Source organism: Schistocerca gregaria, chromosome 4 (genome assembly GCF_023897955.1).
Source record: "Schistocerca gregaria isolate iqSchGreg1 chromosome 4, iqSchGreg1.2, whole genome shotgun sequence".
NCBI lineage: Eukaryota > Metazoa > Arthropoda > Insecta > Orthoptera > Acrididae > Schistocerca > Schistocerca gregaria.
The window spans coordinates 100,009,294-100,031,476 of NC_064923.1; the positions used below are offsets into that span (position 1 = coordinate 100,009,294).

General features: G+C 42.5%; 1 protein-coding gene across 3 annotated transcripts in view; it reads left to right on the forward strand.

Moving 5' to 3' along the window:
• The window catches only part of LOC126266653 (palmitoyltransferase ZDHHC3-like), a 107,358-nt gene that overhangs the window by 16,125 nt on the left and 69,050 nt on the right, over positions 1-22,183 (forward strand). For all 3 annotated transcript variants that reach the window (XM_049971050.1, XM_049971049.1, XM_049971051.1), the window contains exon 2: positions 13,228-13,348. In XM_049971050.1, coding sequence (XP_049827007.1) covers positions 13,268-13,348 — 81 coding nt within the window. In that variant the 5' untranslated portion in view covers positions 13,228-13,267. The remainder of the gene's footprint in view (positions 1-13,227; positions 13,349-22,183) is intronic.

Consider the following 22,183-nt stretch of genomic DNA (forward strand, 5'->3'; position numbering starts at 1 on the left):
GCACCATGCTCATGGGTATGTTCAGTGTTCGGGCAATTCTCCATGCACTACACGTTCGCACACCACCACTCGTCTCCTCCTGCATCGCTGTGGCCACTGCTTCCACTCACTTCGAATCAATTCTTTGCCTCCCTCTACCAGGTGGCACACCGAAAGAACCCATCTTTTCGAATTTCCAAATCATTTTCTCCAGACCCTTGGCAGTCATTGACCAACGCCTTTTTTTGAAACCCTTCAGTGTTCGGAACTTCTGCAGAGCGATGTGTGCACAGTCATCAGTCTTGTAATACAGCTTTACAAGCAGAGTGCAATCCTGAATCGAGAGTAACTATTCATGCCTCCAAGTATTATTAAGCTAGTTTTGGGGGTAGGGACCCTTTCCAGGACTTCACGTAATTTGTTGAAGAAATTGCTCACATTACTACTAGATGAGCAGTAAACACACAGAACAATTACCTTCTTATAAGCACTAGCTATGCTACTTTGATGGCCGACAATTCAAAGTGTTTATCTACACTAACTTAAAGTGAATGCCACCCCTGATATAGATACATGATCCCCCACCTTTTAAGGTAGATCTACCATAGGAACTTGCACATTCATATCATGATAACACTATCTGCTGCAATTCATCATCTCTGCACCAGTGCACTGTAATGCACACTGCCAAGCTCGAAGGCTGTAATTCAACTTCGTGCTGATATACTTTATTCTTAACCGGACTGCACTTTTTGATGAATGATAGATAATTCTGAATGAATGTCCATGGAGCTTCCACACTCCAGTGTGGTGCATTCTATTTCCCACATACACAGTGTAGAAATCTCTTTAACTGGTTGAGAAACTTTTAACAGAGGGGAGCCTGTTGTCTTGGTTTATCCTAAAAAAGCCCTACTTCTCCTATCCATCACAACAGGTGTTTGACCACGTGTGGCCCTTACACCCATCCACTTATCAACTCCACCAACCTCTCTTCCCCAGACCTGTTGAGGTGTAGACCCTGCATAGTGTAGCACCATCTACCAATAGTCCCCACCGGCACTAGTGTGATATGCTCCCGGCCAGCAGTCACCAGCGCCATCTCCATCTCCATACCTACATGCCTTACAACACTGCTAAGATGAGACTGGTCATGCCGCTGGAACAGTGCCACTGTGCTCAGATTGGTGCAACCATTTAGCCTTATTCAGGTCATCACCTATATTGTATGCCTTGTTTCTCTCCAGGCTGTTTCCTGCCCCACACACTATCTTTCATGAAGTCTTTATAAAAAGGCCCCAAAATGTCAATCACCTGATCCAGCCCAACTCTCTGCTCGAAAATGCTGGTGACCTGATACTCCTCCCCTAGCGTCTCCTGTAATAGAGAGACTACTCCTCTGCTATGACAGCTAGCTAGGTGGCAGTACTCTCATCTTTCTAACATTAGTGTTACTCTTAATCTTTCTAATCATGGGCATAGTCTGCTGCACATATTCTACTTCTACACCGTTTTGAGGCTCATCTCCCCTCAACTCCGGCAACTGAAACCTATTGCTGGTAGCCACAACAAAACTGTCAGACTACATCCTCCTACTACTAGCTCTCCTCTCAACTGCTATCTCCCCACCAGACCCCTCACTACTGCCTTCCCTCATTCTCATCGGCTCCCTCCTAAGTTGATCCAACTGAATTTGTAGTAAGTATAATCTAACGTAGATTCCTTGAACAAAAAACCGTCCCCAGTTCTTGGAAAAAAGCGCAAGTCACATCCATCTACAAGAAGGGCAGTAGAAGTTATCCACAAGAGTACCATCCAGTAGCCTTGACATCGATTTTTTGTAGAATCTTAGAACATATTCTGAACTGAAACATATTGAGGTATCCTCAATATCTACCAGCATGGGTTCCAAAAACGTTATCATGTGAAACCCAACTTGTGTTTTCCTCACTTAACATACTAAAAGCTTTGGGTGAAGGCAACCAGGTAGATGCAGTGATTCTCGATTTCCGAAAAGCATTTGACTCAGTGCCACTCCTACACTTAGTGTCAAAAGTACAAGCATATGGGGTATCAAGTGAAATGTGTGGCCAAGTTGAGGACTTCTTGGTAGGGAGGATGCAGCATGTTATCTTGGATGGAGAGTCATCATAAGATGTAGAAGTAACTTCGGGTGGACTACAGGAAAGTGTGTTGGGACACTTCCTGTCCATGTTGTGTATTAATGACCTTTGACCTTGCAGACAATATTAGTAGCAACCTCAGTCTTTTTGCAGATGATGCCATTATATGTGATGAAGTACTATCTGAAAGAAGCTGCATAAATTTTCAGTCAGAATAGGATAAGCTTTCAACATGGTGAATAGATTGCCAACTTGTACTAAATGATCAGAAATATAAAATTGGGCACATCACAAAATGAAAAAAAAAAAGAAAAAAAAACATAGTGTCCTATGACTACAATATAAGCCTACTCATACAAATACCTTGGTGTAACACTTTGTAGGGATATGAAATGGAATAATCACACGGTTTCCGTCTTGGGCAGGGCCGGCCAGAAATTCTGCATGCATGTGGTGCTCCTGCACATGTGCAACTTCTGGGTCACAGCGTGCACGCCGCAGCCGTCATTGTTCATGTAGTGCATGTTTCTACACACAGATGTCGCTCCTTTGTTACACAAAGTGCATAATCGACACCTCATCTGTATATCACAACCTGGGCTGTATCTGTAAGATCTGTTGCTTCATCAAGCACAACAGAGAAAGCAACAAAGTCTTTAGCCTTATTTATTAGCTGCCTGTGCAGATCGCCGGCCATAACACTGATACGTCTTGTCACTGTTTGTTTGGATAGACTGATTTTTTGAAACCTGCTAATGTTCGTGGGACACACAAGTACTGCAGCATCAATCAGACACCCTTTCACAAACTTCCCTTCGGAAAAGGGTTCCCAGATTGTGCAATTCTTGATGCGATTTTAAAACTTGCTCACAGTGAAGATTTAGTGTGGTTGCCATTCTGGATAACTGAAAACAGTACATATTACAGCGTACAGTAAAACAGACATAAATGTAACACAAGAAACTAAGAGTTCAAGAAGTATCAGTTACTTTGACGTACAGTAAAATTGAGTTCTACATCTACATCTACATCTACATCCGTACTCCGCAAGCCACCTGACGGTGTGTGGCGGAGGGTACCCTGAGTACCTCTATCGGTTCTCCCTTCTATTGCAGTCTCGTATTGTACGTTGAAAGAAGGATTGTCGGTATGCTTCTGTGTGGGCTCTAATCTCTCTGATTTTATCCTCATGGTCTCTTCGCGAGATATATGTAGGAGGGAGCAATATACTGCTTGACTCTTCGGTGAAGGTATGTTCTCGAAACTTTAACAAAAGCCCGTACCGAGCTACTGAGCGTCTCTCCTGCAGAGTCTTCCACTGGAGTTTATCTATCATCTCCGTAACGCTTGATGTGTCTCATCCATTTTCTTAAGGACATTTAATTTTGCTTGCCGTTCTTCACTGTTAAGTACACCACACTCGTCTTTGTGATATGTATTGTAATGTATTTCAATTGAAAACTTACACTGGATGCCTATTATTCGGCGGCATAGCAAACACTGTGAGTTTTGACCACCGGCTACAAAAAAGAATTGCAGTTCCCAGTCATTTTTAAACGACTGAGAACATAGATCTCCCGTCCTTTGCTTTTTCACAGTACTTGCCATTTCTCAGTACTTCTCTGTTAAGGTTACGGTCACCAGGGATAAACGAGACTGGATATGTTGCGCTCTTTCTTGTACCACAGGGAAGTGGAGCCGCCGCCGTTCATTTAGGACACACGTCTAATAACAGATGTCGCGTCGCACATGTGCAGCACTTCCGCGCGTTTGCACACTGTGCAGCGTTTGGCCGGCCCTGGTCTTGGGTAATAAAGGTGGTAGACTTTGGTTTCTTGCTAGAATACTGGGAAAGTGCAATGAGTCTACAAAGGAGATTACTTACAAATCACTTGCGTGATTGGTTCTAGAATATCGCTCAAGCCTGTGGGACCCTTACGAGATAGGACTAACAGGGGATGCTGAACATACACAGAGAAAGGCAGCATGAATGGTCACAGGTTTGTTTAATTCATGGGAGAGTGTCACAGAGATACTGTGGGAACTGAACTGGAACACTCTTGAAGATAGATGTAAACTATCCCGAGAAAATCTACTAACCAAATTTCAAGAACTGGCTTTAATTACTCTAGGAATATACTACAACCCACTACATATCGCTTACATAGGGATCATGAGGATAAGATTAGAATACTGCATTCACAGAGACATTCAAACATTCATTCTTCCCATGTTACATACATGAATGGAGTGGGAAGAAACTGTAATAACTGGACAGTGGAACGTACCCTCTGTCATGTACCTCATGGTGGTTTGCAGAGTATAGATGTAGATGTAGAACTGTGCCTGAAGGACACAGATCTTCCCTTCCAGCTCTTCTGTTAATCAACACTGCGAGTCCGGGGGTTAGAGTAGGCCCGAGGTATTCCTGCCTGTCGTAAGAGGTGGCCTAAAGGTGTCTCACATGTTTCGGTCTTTATGTGATGGTCCCCTGTAGCGTCTGACCTCCATTCTTCCAAATTTTTCTGAAGAGTGAGCCAATTGGGGAAGGGTGCCTTAGATGGTGCATCGTGTCCATCATGCATTGAGATCCAGCCCAATTTCTCATCATCACATTGCAGTCCTGTTCATTAGGGCATCGGGACTGCCGGCAATGGCCATCTTGCCAGGTGGCCTTTGTTGCGGTAAGGTGGCGCCCGTGAGGAGGGCGCCTGGTTGGAGTGGGTGGCATTAGGGCAAATGAAACGCCATGAACTGTAGAACATCATCTCTTGCTGGTGATCCACTGCCAGCAGTCTCTAAGTGAGCAAAGTCTACCTTCAATGCTAAGAAATATGACTCCAAGTCGTTCCCCTTGATGGCCACACCATGGGAGGAACGCCAGGCTAAAGATGGCAGGGAAGCTGATTTGCCCCAGTACCTGGTATGTACAAGAGTTGATAGGGAGTCGCTCATGTCCCTGAAGTCTCAGTTTTTTGTGGAGCATCTGGAGGACAAGTTTGGGGAAGTGGAGGGCTTGTCCAAAATGCGCTCTGGGTCAGGTTTGATAAAAACATCCTCTGCCCAGTCATGGGCATTACTCGCTTGGGGCAGGTTGGGGGATATTTTTGTTACCATCACACTCCGTAAGAGCTTAAATATGGTCCCGGGTACTATATTCCACACGCACCTTCTTTTGCAGTCTGATGATGAGCTGTGCACCAATTTAGAGCAGCAAGGTGTTCATTTCGTCCGGCGCATCCACCAGGTCCGACAGATAACCAGGTTGCCACCGGTGCCTTCATCTTGGCTTTCGAGGGTGACACCTTGCCCGAGAAGGTCAAGATGATGGTCTACCACTGTGATGTCAAGTCACATGTCCCTCCCCGGTTGCTGTGCTTTAAGTGCTGGAAGTTTGGCAATATGTCTTCCCGCTGTACTTCCAGCCCCACCTGTCGAGATTGTGGATGTCCATCTCACCCCAATACTCAATGTGCCCTGCCTCCCAACTGTGTCAACTGCAGAGAGCACCATTCATCTTGCTCACCAGACTGCAGGATTTTACAGAAAGAGAGGAAAATCATGGAATATAAGACCCTAGACTGACTGACCTACACTGAGGCTAAGAGGAAATTTGAGTGCCTACATCCTGTGGCTATGACCACCTCATACGCTGCCGCTACGAGAACAGTTGTCGCCCCCATCAGTTCCTCAAATTCCTGTCGCCTCTCATAATCGGGAGACTACACCTGCCCCCTTGATGGTGGGGGGGACACTTCCCTCCCTGTTGCTCCCCTACCACCTACTTCAACCATAGGGAATTTCAGTCCCCACTTCTGAGCCAGAGAATCGTAAGACCTCTTCAGCTCCTCTTGCTAAGAAGGGGTCCCTTGGATCACTCCCTTCCCAGAATTCTGCTAGTGGAAAAGATGACACCCGCTAGTTTCTGAAGAGCACAAAAGCAGCTGGTCGTAGGGCTTCACGCTCATCCTCAGTCCCAGAGACTGATTCACTGAAGTCCTCCCAGCCAGGAAACCCTAAGGAACTTTAACTCTCTGTCAGAGTTCATCAGTTGTAGTGGCTAGCGAGTTGTAGAGTCCCAGACTAGGGGGCAAACCATACATTTTCAGTGTGTGAGACATCTGAAGAATGTGCTGGCCAGGGTAACAGTCGAACACCTCTGTATTGAGGTAGATCAGGACAATGTGGGCAACATATAGTCTTCTGTTATCTTGCCGAAAGCTAACATCACTCAGACCTCGAAGACAGGGCACAACTACCATCCTTAACATGTCTGAAATGTAATGACTGCTATCCAAATTACCGATTTAGTGAACCATAGGAGATATGGTTGTGTGCTCAGCGGCACCTCATACTATCCACCAAGTGCTAGTCCCACATGATGATGACAATAATGCAAGCTGGCAACAGTTGTTCTCCTCAAACACTCAATTCATAGATATGGCCGTTGCAATGATGTATGCAGAACTTTTTCTAGTGTGAAAACATGATATAGGTCCTCTCTTGTGTTCAGTGTTATCTTTGGTTTGCACCGCTGTGGGTGCATCTTTCCTCTCTGCTGCTGCGTAAAGGGAAACTGAAGCAATGGTTGCCTTGTTGACAGTCTGTGATGTTACAGATGTTTTAGCACCACCTGTGTGGTACATGTATTTCTGCAAACAAGCCCATTTTTTGACTCAATGTTTGTGATGTGACTGTACCGTCCTACACAGGCAAGCAGGCAATATGTCTGTCCTCTTGGGCACTAGTTGCTTTGGGGGGGGGGGGGGGGGGGCAGGCATTGAGATTGTGCATGCCATTGAGAATAGCCCTCCTGAAACCATCAATTTCATTACAGTTATGGTATGCTGACCAGTGACCAGTGCAAATAGTGATATTGTGGAGCAATGAACCTCAGTTTTGTAGAACTGCAACAATGCTACTGTTGGATTCTGAGACATGTTGACAGACATTTCTCTCCCTCACTTGAGGCTACTCATGATCATCTCACAAGCAACCAGTATTTTATTTATTTATTTATTCATCCTTAGACCATTCAGTACAACAGTATCAGATGTGTCACATACATTACCAAAATAATATGTACATAAATAAAGCATAAACGAAGTAGGATAGGATTAGGCAAGGATAGGGCAAGGAGGTGGCCTAGTTAAAGGAACCATCCCAGTATTCATCTTAGCAACTTGAGAAAACCATTGAAATCCTAAGTCTGGATGGTCAGATGGATAATAAATAATAAATCCCACTCCTCCAGAATGCCAGTCCATTGCCTAGAGACTGGCATAGCCACGTTGCTCGGCATACGATTATATGACAGTGCTGAAAGGTATAACACACACACACACACACACACACACACACACACACACACACACACACACGTGCTGACACCATATCTATGAAACTAATCCAGCATCAGATCCCTTCCCTGAAGAGGTGGAGAGGTATATTGCACTACATCTGAAACAGCGGAAACAGTAACTGATAGCAGAAACATTCTTTTGCAAAGACAATCACAGCACAGATGGTACCTCAGTTAACAGAATCAAAAAAAACTAAACAGTAAATGAGGGTCTAGCAATAGTGTAAGCCAACATATTCACTTATTTTGTAGTAACACTTCTTGACATTTCATTCTCCGACCTCTTTATGTAAGTTGGCAGTGCATTATAAAGAGTGACACCGAAGTGGCTCACGTGTCTTAAGAGTACGAGTTGTTTTATGTGTTCTGTATGGCAAGACTCACAGTTGTGCGTATTATAACTGTGGTGGTAATTGCAGTTGATTTGCAGGTCATCAGTTCTGGCTCTAGTATCGACACACTTTTATATATGTACAGGGAGGGTATAGTAAGCAAATAGAACTTTTTAAATAGGGTTTTGCAGTGAGCCCTAGTAGAGCTGCACGACAAGACTCAAATAGTCCTTTTCTGTAATGCAAAAATTTCAGTTAGTTGACTATTCATTTTACCAAAAATCTATGTCATGAGCTTCAAGGGACTGGAAATAATCAAAATAAGCCATTCTAGCACCATCTGAGGACCAAATTTTAGAAATACACTGAGTAGCCAAAGAAATTGGTACACCTGCCTAATATCGTGTAGGGCCCCCGTGAGCCCACAGAAGTGCCGCAACACAACGTAGTGTGGACTTGACTAATGTCTGAAGTAGTTCTGGAGGAAATTGACACTATGAATCCTGCAGGGCTGTCCATAAACCCGTAAGAGTATGATGGTGTGGAGATCTCTTGAGAACAGCATGTTGAAAGGCATCCCAGACATTCTCAATAATGTTCATGTCTGGGGAGTTTGGTGGCCAGCGGAAGTAATTGAACTCAGAACAGTGTTCCTGGAGCCACTCTGTAGTAATTTTAAACATGTAGAGTGTTGCATTGTTCTGCTGGAATTGCCCAAGTCCGTTGGTATGCACAGTGGACATGAATGGATGCAGGTGATCAGACAGGATGCTTACGTACATGTCACCTGTCAGAGTCGTATCTGAATGTATCAGGGGTCCTATCACTCCGACTACACACATCCCACACCATTGCAAAGCATCCTCCAGCTTGAAAAGTCCCTTGCTGACATGCAGGTACATGGATTCATGAGGTTGTCTCCATACACACACACATCCATCCGCTTGATACAATTTGAAGTGAAGCTCATTCGACTAGGCAACATGTTTCCAGTCATCGACAGTACAGTGTCAGTGTTGATGGCCCAGGTGAGGTATAAAGCTTTGTTCATCAAGGGCACACAAGTGGGCCTTCGGCTCTGAAAGCCCATATCAATGATGTTTTGTTGAATGGTTTGCACACTGACACTTGCTGATGGTCCAGAATTGAAATCTGTAGCAATTTGTGGAAGAGTTGCACTTGTGTTACGTTGAATGATTCTCTTTAGTCATCGTTGGTCCTGTTCTTGCAGGATCTCTTTCTGGTCACAGCAATGTTGGAGATTTGATGTTTTACTGGATTCCTGACATTCACGGTACACACATATAGGAAAATCCTGACTTCATTGCTGCGCCCTATCGCTCATGGACCAACTATAGCAGCACATTCAAACTCACTTAAATCTTGATAACGCGGCATTGAACCATGAATTAAGGACATGAGGACTTGATCGTTTGTAGACAGAGATTCCTTAACATTGCTCACTAGTGTGCTAATGTCATCTGCAAACAGTGTGATCTTGGCTGCCATTTCTGAAGTGTGTATGTCATTTATGTAAAGAAGGAAGAGGAGGGGCCGAACACACTGCCCTTCTATATATTGATGTCGTTGTTGTTGTTTTTTTTTTCTGTGCAGCAGATACTCATCTGATTTTATGATTAGAATGAGTTGCTGTGAGTTCCAGAACCTGTCATCTATTTTGCTTTGCAAATGCCATTGAAACCATCTGTTTTCCCAGTCATCGCCATTGCTTTCAGCTTATCTAAAACAACTTCATGATTAACAGTATCAATGGCTTTAGAAAGATCTAAATCAACTGCTACAGAGCTGCTGCTGCTATCCAAGTTTATTACTATTTCATCTGTCTAATCCTTTATCGCTGTTTCTTTTCTCTCTCTCTCTCTCTCTCTCTCTCTCTCTCTCTCTCTCTCTCTCTCTCTCTCTTTCTGTTCTTTTTTTTATTTTTTTTTATTTTTTTGGGCCTGTTCAAAAGTCAAGGTGATTATTATTCAGTAGACTGTGGTCATTTAAGTATTTGGTGATTTGTTGTTTCATAAATCTTTCAATTATTTTAGAGAATACTGAGGGGAGTGAAGTGAGTTGATAATTTTCAACTTTATGTGTATTACTACTCTTAAATAAAGGTATTAGTTTCCACATTTTTGATCTGTGGTGGAGCACTTCCTCAGTGAATAACAAATTAACACTGTGAGCCACGACCCATGTAGTTTGTGAAGCAGTACAGATTATAAGTGACGTAGTACATCATCTACACCTGCTGACATTTTGCATGTGAGGCTTTTAATCATTTTTACTATTTCATATTCACTAATTGGAACTAACCTTATGTCATATGCAGATGTTTAGCCTGATATGCAAAATTTAAATTAAGTTTTTGGGAAGCCTTTGTAAAGTAATCAGTTATGTAATTTTGCCTGTCTTTTTTGCCACTATTGATATTATTCAAATTTGTAAGTATTGTTTTTTGATCTTTCCTATTTCCCTTTTTTTTGGTGTCCCATAGAGGTTTTGATTTATTGCCTGACATTCTTATTATGTTGTCATTTCTAATAGTTTTGACTTTGCAGTTACGTGCCGATAAACTTTCTGCATATTTTATAAACTGGAGATCTGTTGATCTTTTTATTTGAGAACTGGGCTTTTTAAAGTCCTACAGGAAATCTTAATGCCTGATGTAATCCAATGAAGACAAGTGTAATGTGCTGCTAATACAATAGAAAGAAAGATCCTTTATCATTTAGCTACAATATAGCAGGTCAGCAACTGGAAGCAGTTAATTCCATAAATTATCTGGGAGTAGGCATTAGGAGTGGTTTAAAATGGAATGATCATATAAAGTTGATCTTCGGTAAAGCAGATGCCAGACTGAGATTCATTGGAAGAATCCTAAGGAAATGCAATCTGAAAACAAAGGAAGTAGGTTACAGTACACTTGTTCACCCACTACTTGAATATTGCTCACCAGTGTGGGATCCGCACCAGATGGGGTTGATGGAAGAGATAGAGAAGATCCAACAGAGAGCAGCGTGCTTTGTTACAGGCTCATTTAGTAATCACGAAAGTGTATCAGAGATGATAGATAAACTCCAGTGTAATACTTTGCAGGAGAGATGCTCAGTAGCTTGGCACAGGCTTTTGTTGAAGTTTTGAGAACATACCTTCACCGAAGAGTCAAGCAGTATATTGCTCCCTCCTACGTATATCTTGTGAAGAGACCATGAGGATAAAATCAGATAGATTAGAGCCCACATTGAGGCATACCGACAATCTTTCTTTCTACGAACAATACAAGACTGGAATAGAAGGGAGAACCGATAGAGGTACTCAAAGTACCCTCCGCCACACACTGTCAGGTGGCTTGCGGAGTATGGATGTAGATGTAGATGTAGAATTAGATTTAGTGATCTGACATGAATTGACTCTGGCCAATTTCTTTGGAAAACTCATTTCAAAATTGGACATGAATATTGGAGAGAAAACATCAGATGCATTGTTACTACATGACTGCGAAAGCCCTTCTCACCAAGATTGATTACTTAGATTCCCAACAAAACTAGTGCAGTTTCCCACAGAAAAGTTTCTTTTGCCTTACACAAGTACTTCCCCTTTTCTTCAGAGGTATAGCTGGAATTGTAAAGATGAGGGCATTATGATTGGATAGCCATAATGTCTACATTAGAAAATGTGTTGTCTATAAGACTTTGTTTTATTTGTTATTCCTGTGAGGCTGTTTATAAGAGTAACCTGTGGAATACATTAAGAAAGAGTTTCCTTGATGCAGATTCATTCACAAAGTTTATATTAAAAGTCCCCACTGACAGTTGTAATTCTTTTTTAGTAAATGTGATGTCCTGTGGAGACTCCAATTTATTAATGAAGGTGTCTATGTTCCCACTAGGTGCTCTATATACTGCTATAATTATTATGCTACCCAGCTCCCCATACAACTGAACAGCAGCAGCTTCAAAATGTTTTTCAGTACTCAATGCTTCTGCCTCACCCATCCTTTTATATTCCACATTACATTTAAGAAAAATACAAATGCCAGCAGCTGTGACAGCCTCCCTACAAAACTGACTACCCAGATTATAATAATTAATGTTAACAATTGCTAATTTGAAATCACTGCATGAGAGCCCCATGATAAACATACAGTCAATATTGGCATCATCAACTGCCACTGCAACTTCAGGTTCAAAACATTTTTTTTTCTCATACTTTCAATACCTTAGCTTGAGGTATGAAAACCTCTAGAATAGAGACAAATTTAACTCTCACTTTGTTGCCGTGTGATAGCTGATGCTGTTTTGAGGCAAGATACCAAAAATCCTTGTGCATTATGGGTTTTCTGCACCTTGTAGGCCTTCCATTTGGCTGCATCGTAATGCTCTTAGCAGCAGATTCGGCATTTGTTGCTTGCCACCTTTATGTTATTGCAGTTTTAATGGTCAGCAATGTGTTATCTCCTGCCCATGATGAGGACTGTCTGACTTGAAAACCCTGAATAGGCTGAGGTTAAAAGTGAGCAGATCAAGGTTTAACCTAGCAAGATGGGGCTACACTGGCAAAAAATATTGGGACTTTGGAACCTGCCTCTGTTGTCGAGATCACTGAGACATGCCCGTGCAGTGCCGGTTGACATGGAGGAAACTGGTTGAATCCTGCTGATGGAAGAAATTTTCATCACCTGTGTTTGGCCTGTAAGTGTATGATAAGTGATGGAATGCAGTTCATAATTACCAGTCTCTGTACTGATGTCCTGAGTAATATTCCATACTCCTCCATAGTGTCTCATTGAGAGAGGGCATGTGACAATTTTGTAGGTGATCCATCCATCAGATGAGGACATTAAGCTTGGTGGTGCTCTTGGTGTTATTCAAGAATAATAGTCTGTGTGTCACCACTGAGTTCCTCTCTCTCTCTCTCTCTCTCTCTCTCTCTCTCTCTCTCTCTCTCTCTCTCTCCTCCTTTAAGGTTCTACATATTTCTGCTTAATAACTAGAATACATTTAGGATAAACCATTAATTCACTACCACATACCCATGTAGGGATCGGGATGAAGTTTTATAGTCTTGCACAAAAGTCTGTAGAAGTTACAGGTAAGAATTTAGCACAAAATTGAAAACTCCCATATATTTAAAAACGAAGTAAAAGAGTATGGTACTTTGTCCCTCCTGTAATTCATCAGACTATTGGGACTCAGGGCTGTAAATTCTGCTGACTCTAATGTTTAATAAACTAGTTTTTGACATTGCAAATACAATCTGTTGTAGAAATACTAATTAATTAACTGTTGCTTTTTCACATTGTATTTTGTATGTAATTGAATTTCAGATATTCTGTATCACAATTAAAAAACAATTAAAACACATTAAATTTTCTGACATACTCTTCAAAAACTTTTCTTATTATCATAATTATTTCTTACAGATGAGAAAGTGGTGATCTAGAAGAACAACACAGATGAAGGATGGAATATGAGTATTCTGCTTTCAGGAGGGAAGCTGATACACACAATACTTGTTGTGGTGGTTTAGTGTGGTGTATTAAGGTTAGTAGACTGCTGTTCATCCATTTCAGATGCCTATTATGTAGTTACTGTTGTTTAGATTTTCTTAAACTGCATATAAGTCATGATTATTGATAAATATAAGTGTTACAGTTGCATGTTGAGTGGATCACTGTCTGATGGAATGTAATTTCAGCAGCTTATTTGTTAAATATGAATAGGGGAGTTGGGATGTAGGAATTTGGGATTGCAGGGTAGGATGATTTTGTGGTTGGAGCAGAGGTAGCGCAAGGAGGCTTGGGTCTGATTCCATGATTCTGATGGAACTTGAACAGATAGAGGTCATTGGGGAAGGATGGCTTGGAGCCAGAGATCGGTAATTTGATGCTCACTCCCCACAGGCAGTACTGCACTTTCTTCCATCACCCCTACCCTTCCATCTCTCCTCTTCACCATCCCACACCTCTTCTGTATATCCACGGCCCACCCCAGCTGAGTGTGCTGCTCATCACAGTCGGGCCTTTGTGTCTGGAGATGACACTGGCTATGTGTGTATGAGTGCCTGTCTGTTACTCAACACCTTTTCTATGTGTTGGATAGCTATCACATCATATTGTTGGTTTATCTATAAGTTAAAGATGATGGTTAAAAACACCACTACATCAAATTGATGTAAATGTGTATTAGTGTACTTAGGACACACATTAAAAGGTAATGTGTATAACACCTGCCATGCCATTGTACACTAGTGGCCATTAAAATTGCTACACCAAGAAGAAATACAGTTGATAAACCGGGTATTCATTGGACAAATATATTATACTAGAACTGACATGTGATAACATTTTCACGCAATCTGGGTGCATAGATCCTGAGAAATCAGTACCAAGAACAACCACCTCTGGCCGTAATAATGTCCTTGATACCCCTGGGCATTGACTCAAACAGAGCTTGGATGGCGTGTACAGGTACAGCTGCCGATGCAGCTTCAACATGATGCCACAGTTCATCAAGAGTAGTGGCTGGCGTATTGTGACAAGCCAATTGCTCAGCCACCATTGACCAGACGTTTTCAATTTCTGAGAGATCTGGAGAATGTGCTGGCCAGAGCAGCAGTCGAACATTTTCTGTATCCAGAAAGGCCCGTACAGGACCTGCAATATGCGGTCGTGCATTATCCTGCTGAAATGTAGCGTTTCATAGGGATCAAATGGAGGTTAGAGCCACGGGTTTTAACATACCTGAAATGTAACGTCCACTGTTCAAAGTGCTGTCAATGCGAACAAGAGGTGACTGGGGCGTGTAACCAGTGGCACTCCATACCATCACGCCGGGTGATATGCCAGTATGGCAATGACGAATACACACTTCCAATGTGGGTTTACCGTGATTTCGCCAAACATGGATACGACCATCATGATGCTGTAAACAGAACCTGGATTCATCCGAAAAAATGGCGTTTTGCCATTCGTGCACCCAGGTTCGTCATTGAGTACACCATCGCAGGCGCTCCTGTCTATGATGCAGCGTCAAGGGTAACCGCAGCCATGGTCTCCGAGCTGATAGTCCATGCTGCTGCAAACGTCGTCGAACTGTTTGTGCAGATGGTTGTTGCCTTGCAAATGTCCCCATCTGTTGACTCAGGGATCGAGACGTAGCTGCACAATCCGTTACAGCCATGCGGATAAAACGCCTGTCATCTTGACTGTTAGTGATATGAGGTTGTTGGGATCCAGCACAGCATTCCGTATTAACTCCCTGAACCCACCGATTCCATACTCTGCTAACAGTCATTGGATTTTGACCAACGCGAGCAGCAATGTCGCGATACGATAAACCGTAATCACAATAGGTTACAATCCGACCTTTATCAAAGTCGGAAACATGATGGTATGCATTTCTCCTCTTTACTCGAGGCATCACAACAACATTTCACCAGGCAACACTGGTCAACTGCTGTTTGCGTATGAGAAATTGGTTGGAAACTCTCCTCATGTCAGCACGCTGGAGGTGTCACCACCAGCACCAACCTTGTGTGAATGCTCTGAAAAGCTAACCATTTGCATATCACAGCATCTTCTTCCTGTGGGTTAAATTTCGCATCTGTAGCACGTCATCTTTGTGGTGTAGCAATTTTAATGGCCAGTAATGTAATTATTTGATTGCTCCCTGGTAAACTCCTAATCCAACAGTAAATTGTACACCATTAACACTCCCTGCTTAATTTTCATACTGGTTCCTTGCACCATCCTCAGAAATGGCTGCAGATGATGGTATAGTTGAAGAGTCAAAGAGGCACACTTAAGTTTTCACAGGAACCTTACAGTTTATATTTACCATTGTCATAAATAAGTCTGTTTCCATGGCCAAAGTCTTCTCCAGCTTGCCTTTAGTCATACATTCTAACACAGGGTTCTCACCAAGAAATGACACACGCCTAGGCTAAATGACAAACTTTGACTTTCAAAAATTAAAAATGCTAATAAAATCACCACTTTTGCTATACATCCCTTAGGCTACTGATCTGTCCATACAGGTCTGTGAGACTTTGTGCCTAACTTCTCTATATTGTGAGCTCAGAATAATGCCCAAACTAGTTTAATATTTGCCCTTTCCGTGAATCTACACATCAATTTAGTGCAGTCTGTGACAGAACCTCCTTTTATTATCAGTTATCTCCTAATATTTAGATATATCTTCCCCACAGATAGTATTCATAAGACAGATTTCAAGAAGAGTGTAATAATCCTGTTGGGTATTTGATAAGATTTATTCCAACATTTATGAAGCACAACTACAGAGAGATTGTGTAAGACACATTTCTGGTTACACATAGCGACCAAAAGTAAAAACAACGAATAAACAATATTATGACTACATAATGTCTCATAAACTTCTTTGACAAGTGGCTCTTTGCAGCAAGATAATTTTCTGCCATAGCTACAGGATCCCACATCCCCTCCTCCTGTGTCAACAATATTGTTGGCTGAATACACACGACATCCTGACTGCGTAACCACTTGAGTAACATTGCAGTTGTGTCACTTCTTGCAGTGTCACCAGTGCCATTGGTTAACCTTGGCTGAATGGCGCCTGCACTCAGGTGTGGGATGGGAAGCTGTGCTGAAGTGTCTGTATTGGCTTGTCCAGTTGCCTTGTCCCAGCTGGTGGAAGTGGTGTCATAAATGGGCTTTAGTCTGTCAACTGAAATTGTCATGAGGTTACTGCCAACATCCACTTCACATTGTTTCTTTCCCTCACTGAGCACGTTGTAGGGTCCTTCATAAGGTAGCTGTAATGGTTTGCGCATGGCGTCGTACTGAATGAAAACTTGTTTGCATCTCGACAAGTCACGGAATACAAATGGATGATGAGACTGTTGTTCTCTCAGTTCTATGACGCACAGTTGCCATATGTGCGACCACAATTTCATAACAAAGTCTGAGACCTCGATCACATCACTATGAGTAGTGCTGAAAAATTCATCTGGCAGACAAATTGTTTGTCCATACACCATCTCAGCTACCTTGGCTCCCACATCCTCCTTTACAGCTGCACAGATGCGCAGTAGTATGATGTAGTATGCACAGATGCGCAGTAGTGACTGGTCCAACATTGGGGGTTGTGACACCATGAGGACACCTTTAACTCTTGATGCAGTTGTTCCACAAGTCCATCTGCCATTGGTTGGTACACTGTGGTTCTAATTATCTTTACTCCGAGCAGCGAAGCAAAAGACTTGAACAGATGTGAGTTGAACAATCTACCTTGATCTGTCCTGATGCGTAGGGGAACACCAATATGCGCAACCCACTCACAGAAAAAGGTGGTAGCTAAAGTCTCTGCTGTGATGTCTGCCGTGGGAAAAACCTCTGGCCAACGTGTGAACTGATTGATTGCAGTCAGACATTAGGTAAGCCCTTCAGATGGTGGGAGAAGTCCTACGTCATCCGAATGTATATGCTCAAAATGTTGATTGGGTGGCAAAAATGTGCCAAGCGATGTGTGAACATGTCATATAATTTTATTGTGCGGGCATGTTGTGCACTGATATGCATAAGCCTTGTAGCCTGCATTCAAACTATGCCACGCAAATGTTCGTTTGACCAGCTTGGTGGTTCTAAGGACTCCTGGGCATGATAGCCGATGCAGTGAAGCAGTGGCTTGCTGGTGGAAACCCTTTGTCACGAAAGGACACCCTCTTGACATTGACACTTCACATTATATACAGACATTTGATGCTGGCAGCAGATGATGCTGGAGCTGTAGACCAGTGGATACTGCCAAGCTCTATATCAAGCTGTTGTGCTGCTGTGAGGGCTTCATAGTCCACAGCACTTGTGATCTCTTGAATGCATGGTAGAGCAGCAGCTGGCACATTCTTCTCACTGTTGATGCGTTCAATTTTGATTGTGAATTGTCCAATGAAATCTAAGTGGCGTTGCTGGCATGGTGAGACTTTGTCAGGTTTTTGTTCAAATGCATATGTGAGAGGTTTCTGGTCCATAAACAGGGTGAATTGTTGTCCCTCAAATTTGTACCAGATCATCTTAACAGCATCGTATGAAACGTACCGCTCCCAGTTGTGCGTGGACCATCAGTGTTGTGCCTGCGAAAATTTCTTGCTGTAAAATTCTAATGGTTGCCAGCACTGGTTCGCCTACTGTTGTCTGCTCATGTAGAGGGATCGACCATGAGGGCGAGAGGTGCTTGTGGAGCCAGGTGAGCCAACAATGTGGTGTCTGCGACAGCAGATTTCAGTTTCACAAAAGTCACTAGCATTCCATCAGTCCACTTCACTTCCTCACAGGTTTATGTATCCCTCATACTCATTTAAAGATGCTGCCAATAAGATGTGGTTACGAACGAAACAAACACAAAAATTTGTGACACAGAAAAATCTACACGTAACTCTCATACTGCTAAAGGTTGTGGGTAATTAAAGATCATCTCGATCCTCTCTTGTGGAGACAAAATAGACATCCAGGTCATGTCTCACTTCATCCATAAACCTTTGAAAAGTATGGGCAGTGTTGAATAGGCCAAATGGCATGCTGGTAAATTCAGAAAGTCCAAATGGAGTACACACTGCTATTTTGACGATGTCCTCTAGTGCGACTGGTGTTTGATAGTAAGCTCGCACCATATCTACGGCAGAGGAGATGCATTTACCATATATGTCCTGTGTGAATTCCTCAGTGTGGGGCACAGGGTATCGATAGCGATTAGCCCTTACGTTAACGATAATCACCACAGGGATGTCATCCATTATGTTTCTTGGGCTTGATGTGGAGAGGCAAAGACTGGCTGCTACTAGATAGTTGGCAGATTTCCTGTGCTGGCATGAAGGAAAACTCCTGTTTGTCTGCTTTAAACCTGTTTGTCTGCTTTAAACTTATCCAATTTCAAATGCCGCGGTTGTGCATGGATTGGTGGGTTAGGCATTGTTAATATGTTGTGCTCCATATTGTGTTGCACTGGTGCAGTTGTGGGTGACTGCTGTGTAATCTGTGGATACTGCCAAAGGAGTGCAATATGCAGTGAATCACACATTGCTGTTCGTATTCTGGTGCAGTTACTGTGATGAAATCGACCCTCGCTGCTTAGGTTAGTTGTCGTGTCCAGAAGATGGTGGCATCTGAGGTCTGAAAGTAGTCCAAAGTATGACAAAAAGTTTGCTCCTAATGTCAGATGCACAATGTCGGCGACAGTGAATTGCCATTTGAATCAGTGTAGGATGAACTTCGATTCAAATCGATGTCGGAGACCCAGATTGAGAGCTAATGTCATCTGTTCACATATCAATGGCGAAGTCATTGGCGGCAAACAGCTGACGGTCATCATGACTATGGTGAGGTAGGCATTTGACAAGATAAACTGACACGTCTGCTGTGTGTCTACCACAAAAGGCTGTTCGTGTATTGCTTGGTGACGAAAAGGTGATTCCTGTTACCTGTTGAATCAGTTGCTGTTATAACTGAGCCCTTGTTATTGCTTCCTCTTTTTAATGGTGAGTTACTCTTCTTAGCCTCCATACCAAACTGTCTGTGGTATCAACATACCATTGTGGTTGATGGCAAGCAGCTATGACCCCGTGTTGAGCTATGGCACCGATGTCGATTGGTATGTGCATGCAGAGCCACGACCTGTGCTGTAATCTCTGCCAGTTGTGCCGGTAGCAATGCAAATGTTGTTGTGGCGGGACTCTCTGGTTATGGTGTGATAGCTTTCATACATATGGTCAACCATCTGTGCTATCGCATCCAAACCTCCCGCAAGCACCATAAGTATCCCTTGTGTGTCTGTGGGCAGACATGACATCTAGGTGCTCCTCATTGTGTCTTCACTGACTATTTGCCAAAGTGCACAGACAATGTAATAATTGCAAGGGGTGCGATCACCAAGCTCTTTTGTGCACAATAATTTCTCCAAGTCTCTTGGTCTCTGGCCATGACAGGCATTTGATTAGTGTGCTTTTAATTGTTGCGTACCGTTCTGTGGCTGGGGGCATGGCTAGTATATCCTGTACTTTGAAGTTGTGTGTTCCTATCACATTGGGGTCACCACTAAATGCTGGGTATTTGACATCTACAAAGCACAACTACGGAGACAATGCATAAAATACGTCTCTGGTTAGACACAGGAACCAATAGTAAAAACAAATAATAAACAACACTATGACTACATAGCGTATCATAAACTTGCACTATGCAGCAAGATAATTTTCCACTATTGCTACAATCCCATTACCAAAGAAGGCGGATGCTGCCTGAGCCATCAGTTTCTCATAGTTGCAAAATACTGTTATGAGTTATCTATAGAAAGATAGAATGACTGGTAGCACCCAACCAGAGAGAAGACTGGTTTGGGTTCTGGAGAAATGTAGGAATACAAAAAGCAGTACTGATCTTATAGCTTACATTAGAAAATAGGTTGATGAGAAGAAAGTTTGTAGATTTTGAAAAAGTTTTTGACTCCATTGGCTGACGTACAGTCCAGAAAATCCTGAAGTTACCAGGAATAAAGACCAGAGCTGCAGCAACTGAGAAAGAACTGAGGAAGAGTTTTAGGCTGTCCCCCATGGTACTCAATATGTACTTCAAGCAAGCAACAAAAGAAACTATAGACTGTTTCGAAAAGGAAATTAAAGTCAGTGAGGAAAAACAAAAACTTTGAGGTTTGTTAGAGGCAGTAAAGAACTTTGAAGGTCAATTGAATGGAATGAGTAGTGCCCTGAAAACAGGTTATAAGGTTAATTTCAGCAAAAATAAAGCAAGGGTAATGGGCTGAGGGAAAAAGATCAGGAAATAAGGCACTTAAAGTAGCAGATGAGTTTTGGTATTTGGGCAGTTAAATAACTGAAGAGACACTTGTTAACATTTAGTGTAAATTTAAGTGGTAGAACGACCTTTCTGAAAGTCTGTGGAGTGTAGGCTTATATGGAAGTGGCATATGGACAATAAACAGTAAGTTTTGAAACGTGGTGTTACAGAAGAATGCTGAAGGTCAGGTGAGTGGATAGAGTAACCAGTGAAGAGTTATTGGACAAATTGGATAGAAATTTGCTACTCACCATATAGCGAAGATGCTGAGTCGCAAATAGGCACAACTAAGAGATTTTCACACTTAAAGCTTTCAGCCAATGGCCTTTGTCAACAATAGACACACATTGGTAGCCCTGCGCCTGCTATACAGACGTTTGAGTCACAGCTCCCGTACAAGATAAGTAATTTTACTAATAATAAACTGTTTCCAACACATTAAACTAATTTATTACATTAAATGTAGTGCTCTTCAAGCGTACCATTAACAGTTTTTGTCTTACTCGCGTATTTTCACAGTAATCGTGTAAAGTTTGATTTGTTTACATATCGCGGCCAGGCCGAACTTTTGAGCTTTCAGATTAAACTTCATACCACAATTTTAAGTGCATTTACTGATAGTTTACTGTGTTAAATACGTTTGCTGCCCCTTTATATCTGTAGAGTATCGTCATCTCTTAAGTAATTTCCAGTAATAAACTTCTGAACCATTGTTTACATTGTCACGAGTAGGCCAAATTTTTCGTACACGTATTTTCATTATTTTCAGGTAACTTAATTGTATTTCTGTCACTAAAATCGATTTGTACCATGAGTTTAAAGTGCTTGACGTGCCGTATAATCGTTAGCTCCGGGGTCTGGTGTGATGGATGTAGTAACTTTATTCATTGGGGTGATTGTAGTGGTGTGGGAATTGGGAAAATGAGCGAGACTCATCAGTGGTTCTGTAGGTTATGCAGTAGAGATAGAAAGGTTGTGGAACAGGAGGGGAAAATTGCTGCCCTTCAGGCGGAGTTAGATGAGGCTAGGCGAGAACTGGGCAGGTTAAGGGGGGGAGAAGGGTAAACAGAGGTGGGAAGTGGCAACAGGCATAAGGAACAGGCCAAGAAATTCTTCTGACAGCTTTGTTATTAATGTACAAAATAGGTTTCAGCTGTTGCCTCAGTCAGAAATTGATGAGCCTCTCACAGAAGTAGATGTAGACAGGGCTCAACAAGCTTTCAGCAGCAAATTGAATAAGAAGGTAGGGAAGTCTGCAAAGAGAAAGAAAGTCTTGTTGCTAGGTAGTTCACATGCTAGGGGTGTGGGCCAACTTTTGCAGGATGAATTAGGGTCAGAATACTGGGTCACAAGTTTTTTCAAACCTAGTGCTGGGCTGGGGCAGGTTACAGAGGATTTAGGTTCACTATGTAGAGGCTTTACTAAGGAAGATACCATGGTTATTGTGGGTGGGCCGGGCAACAGTATTGACAGAGATCCGGGGTACAGCATAGAGTGTGACCTGGCAAAGATTGCATCAACATCGAGTCATACCAGTGTTGGGTTTGTGTCGCTT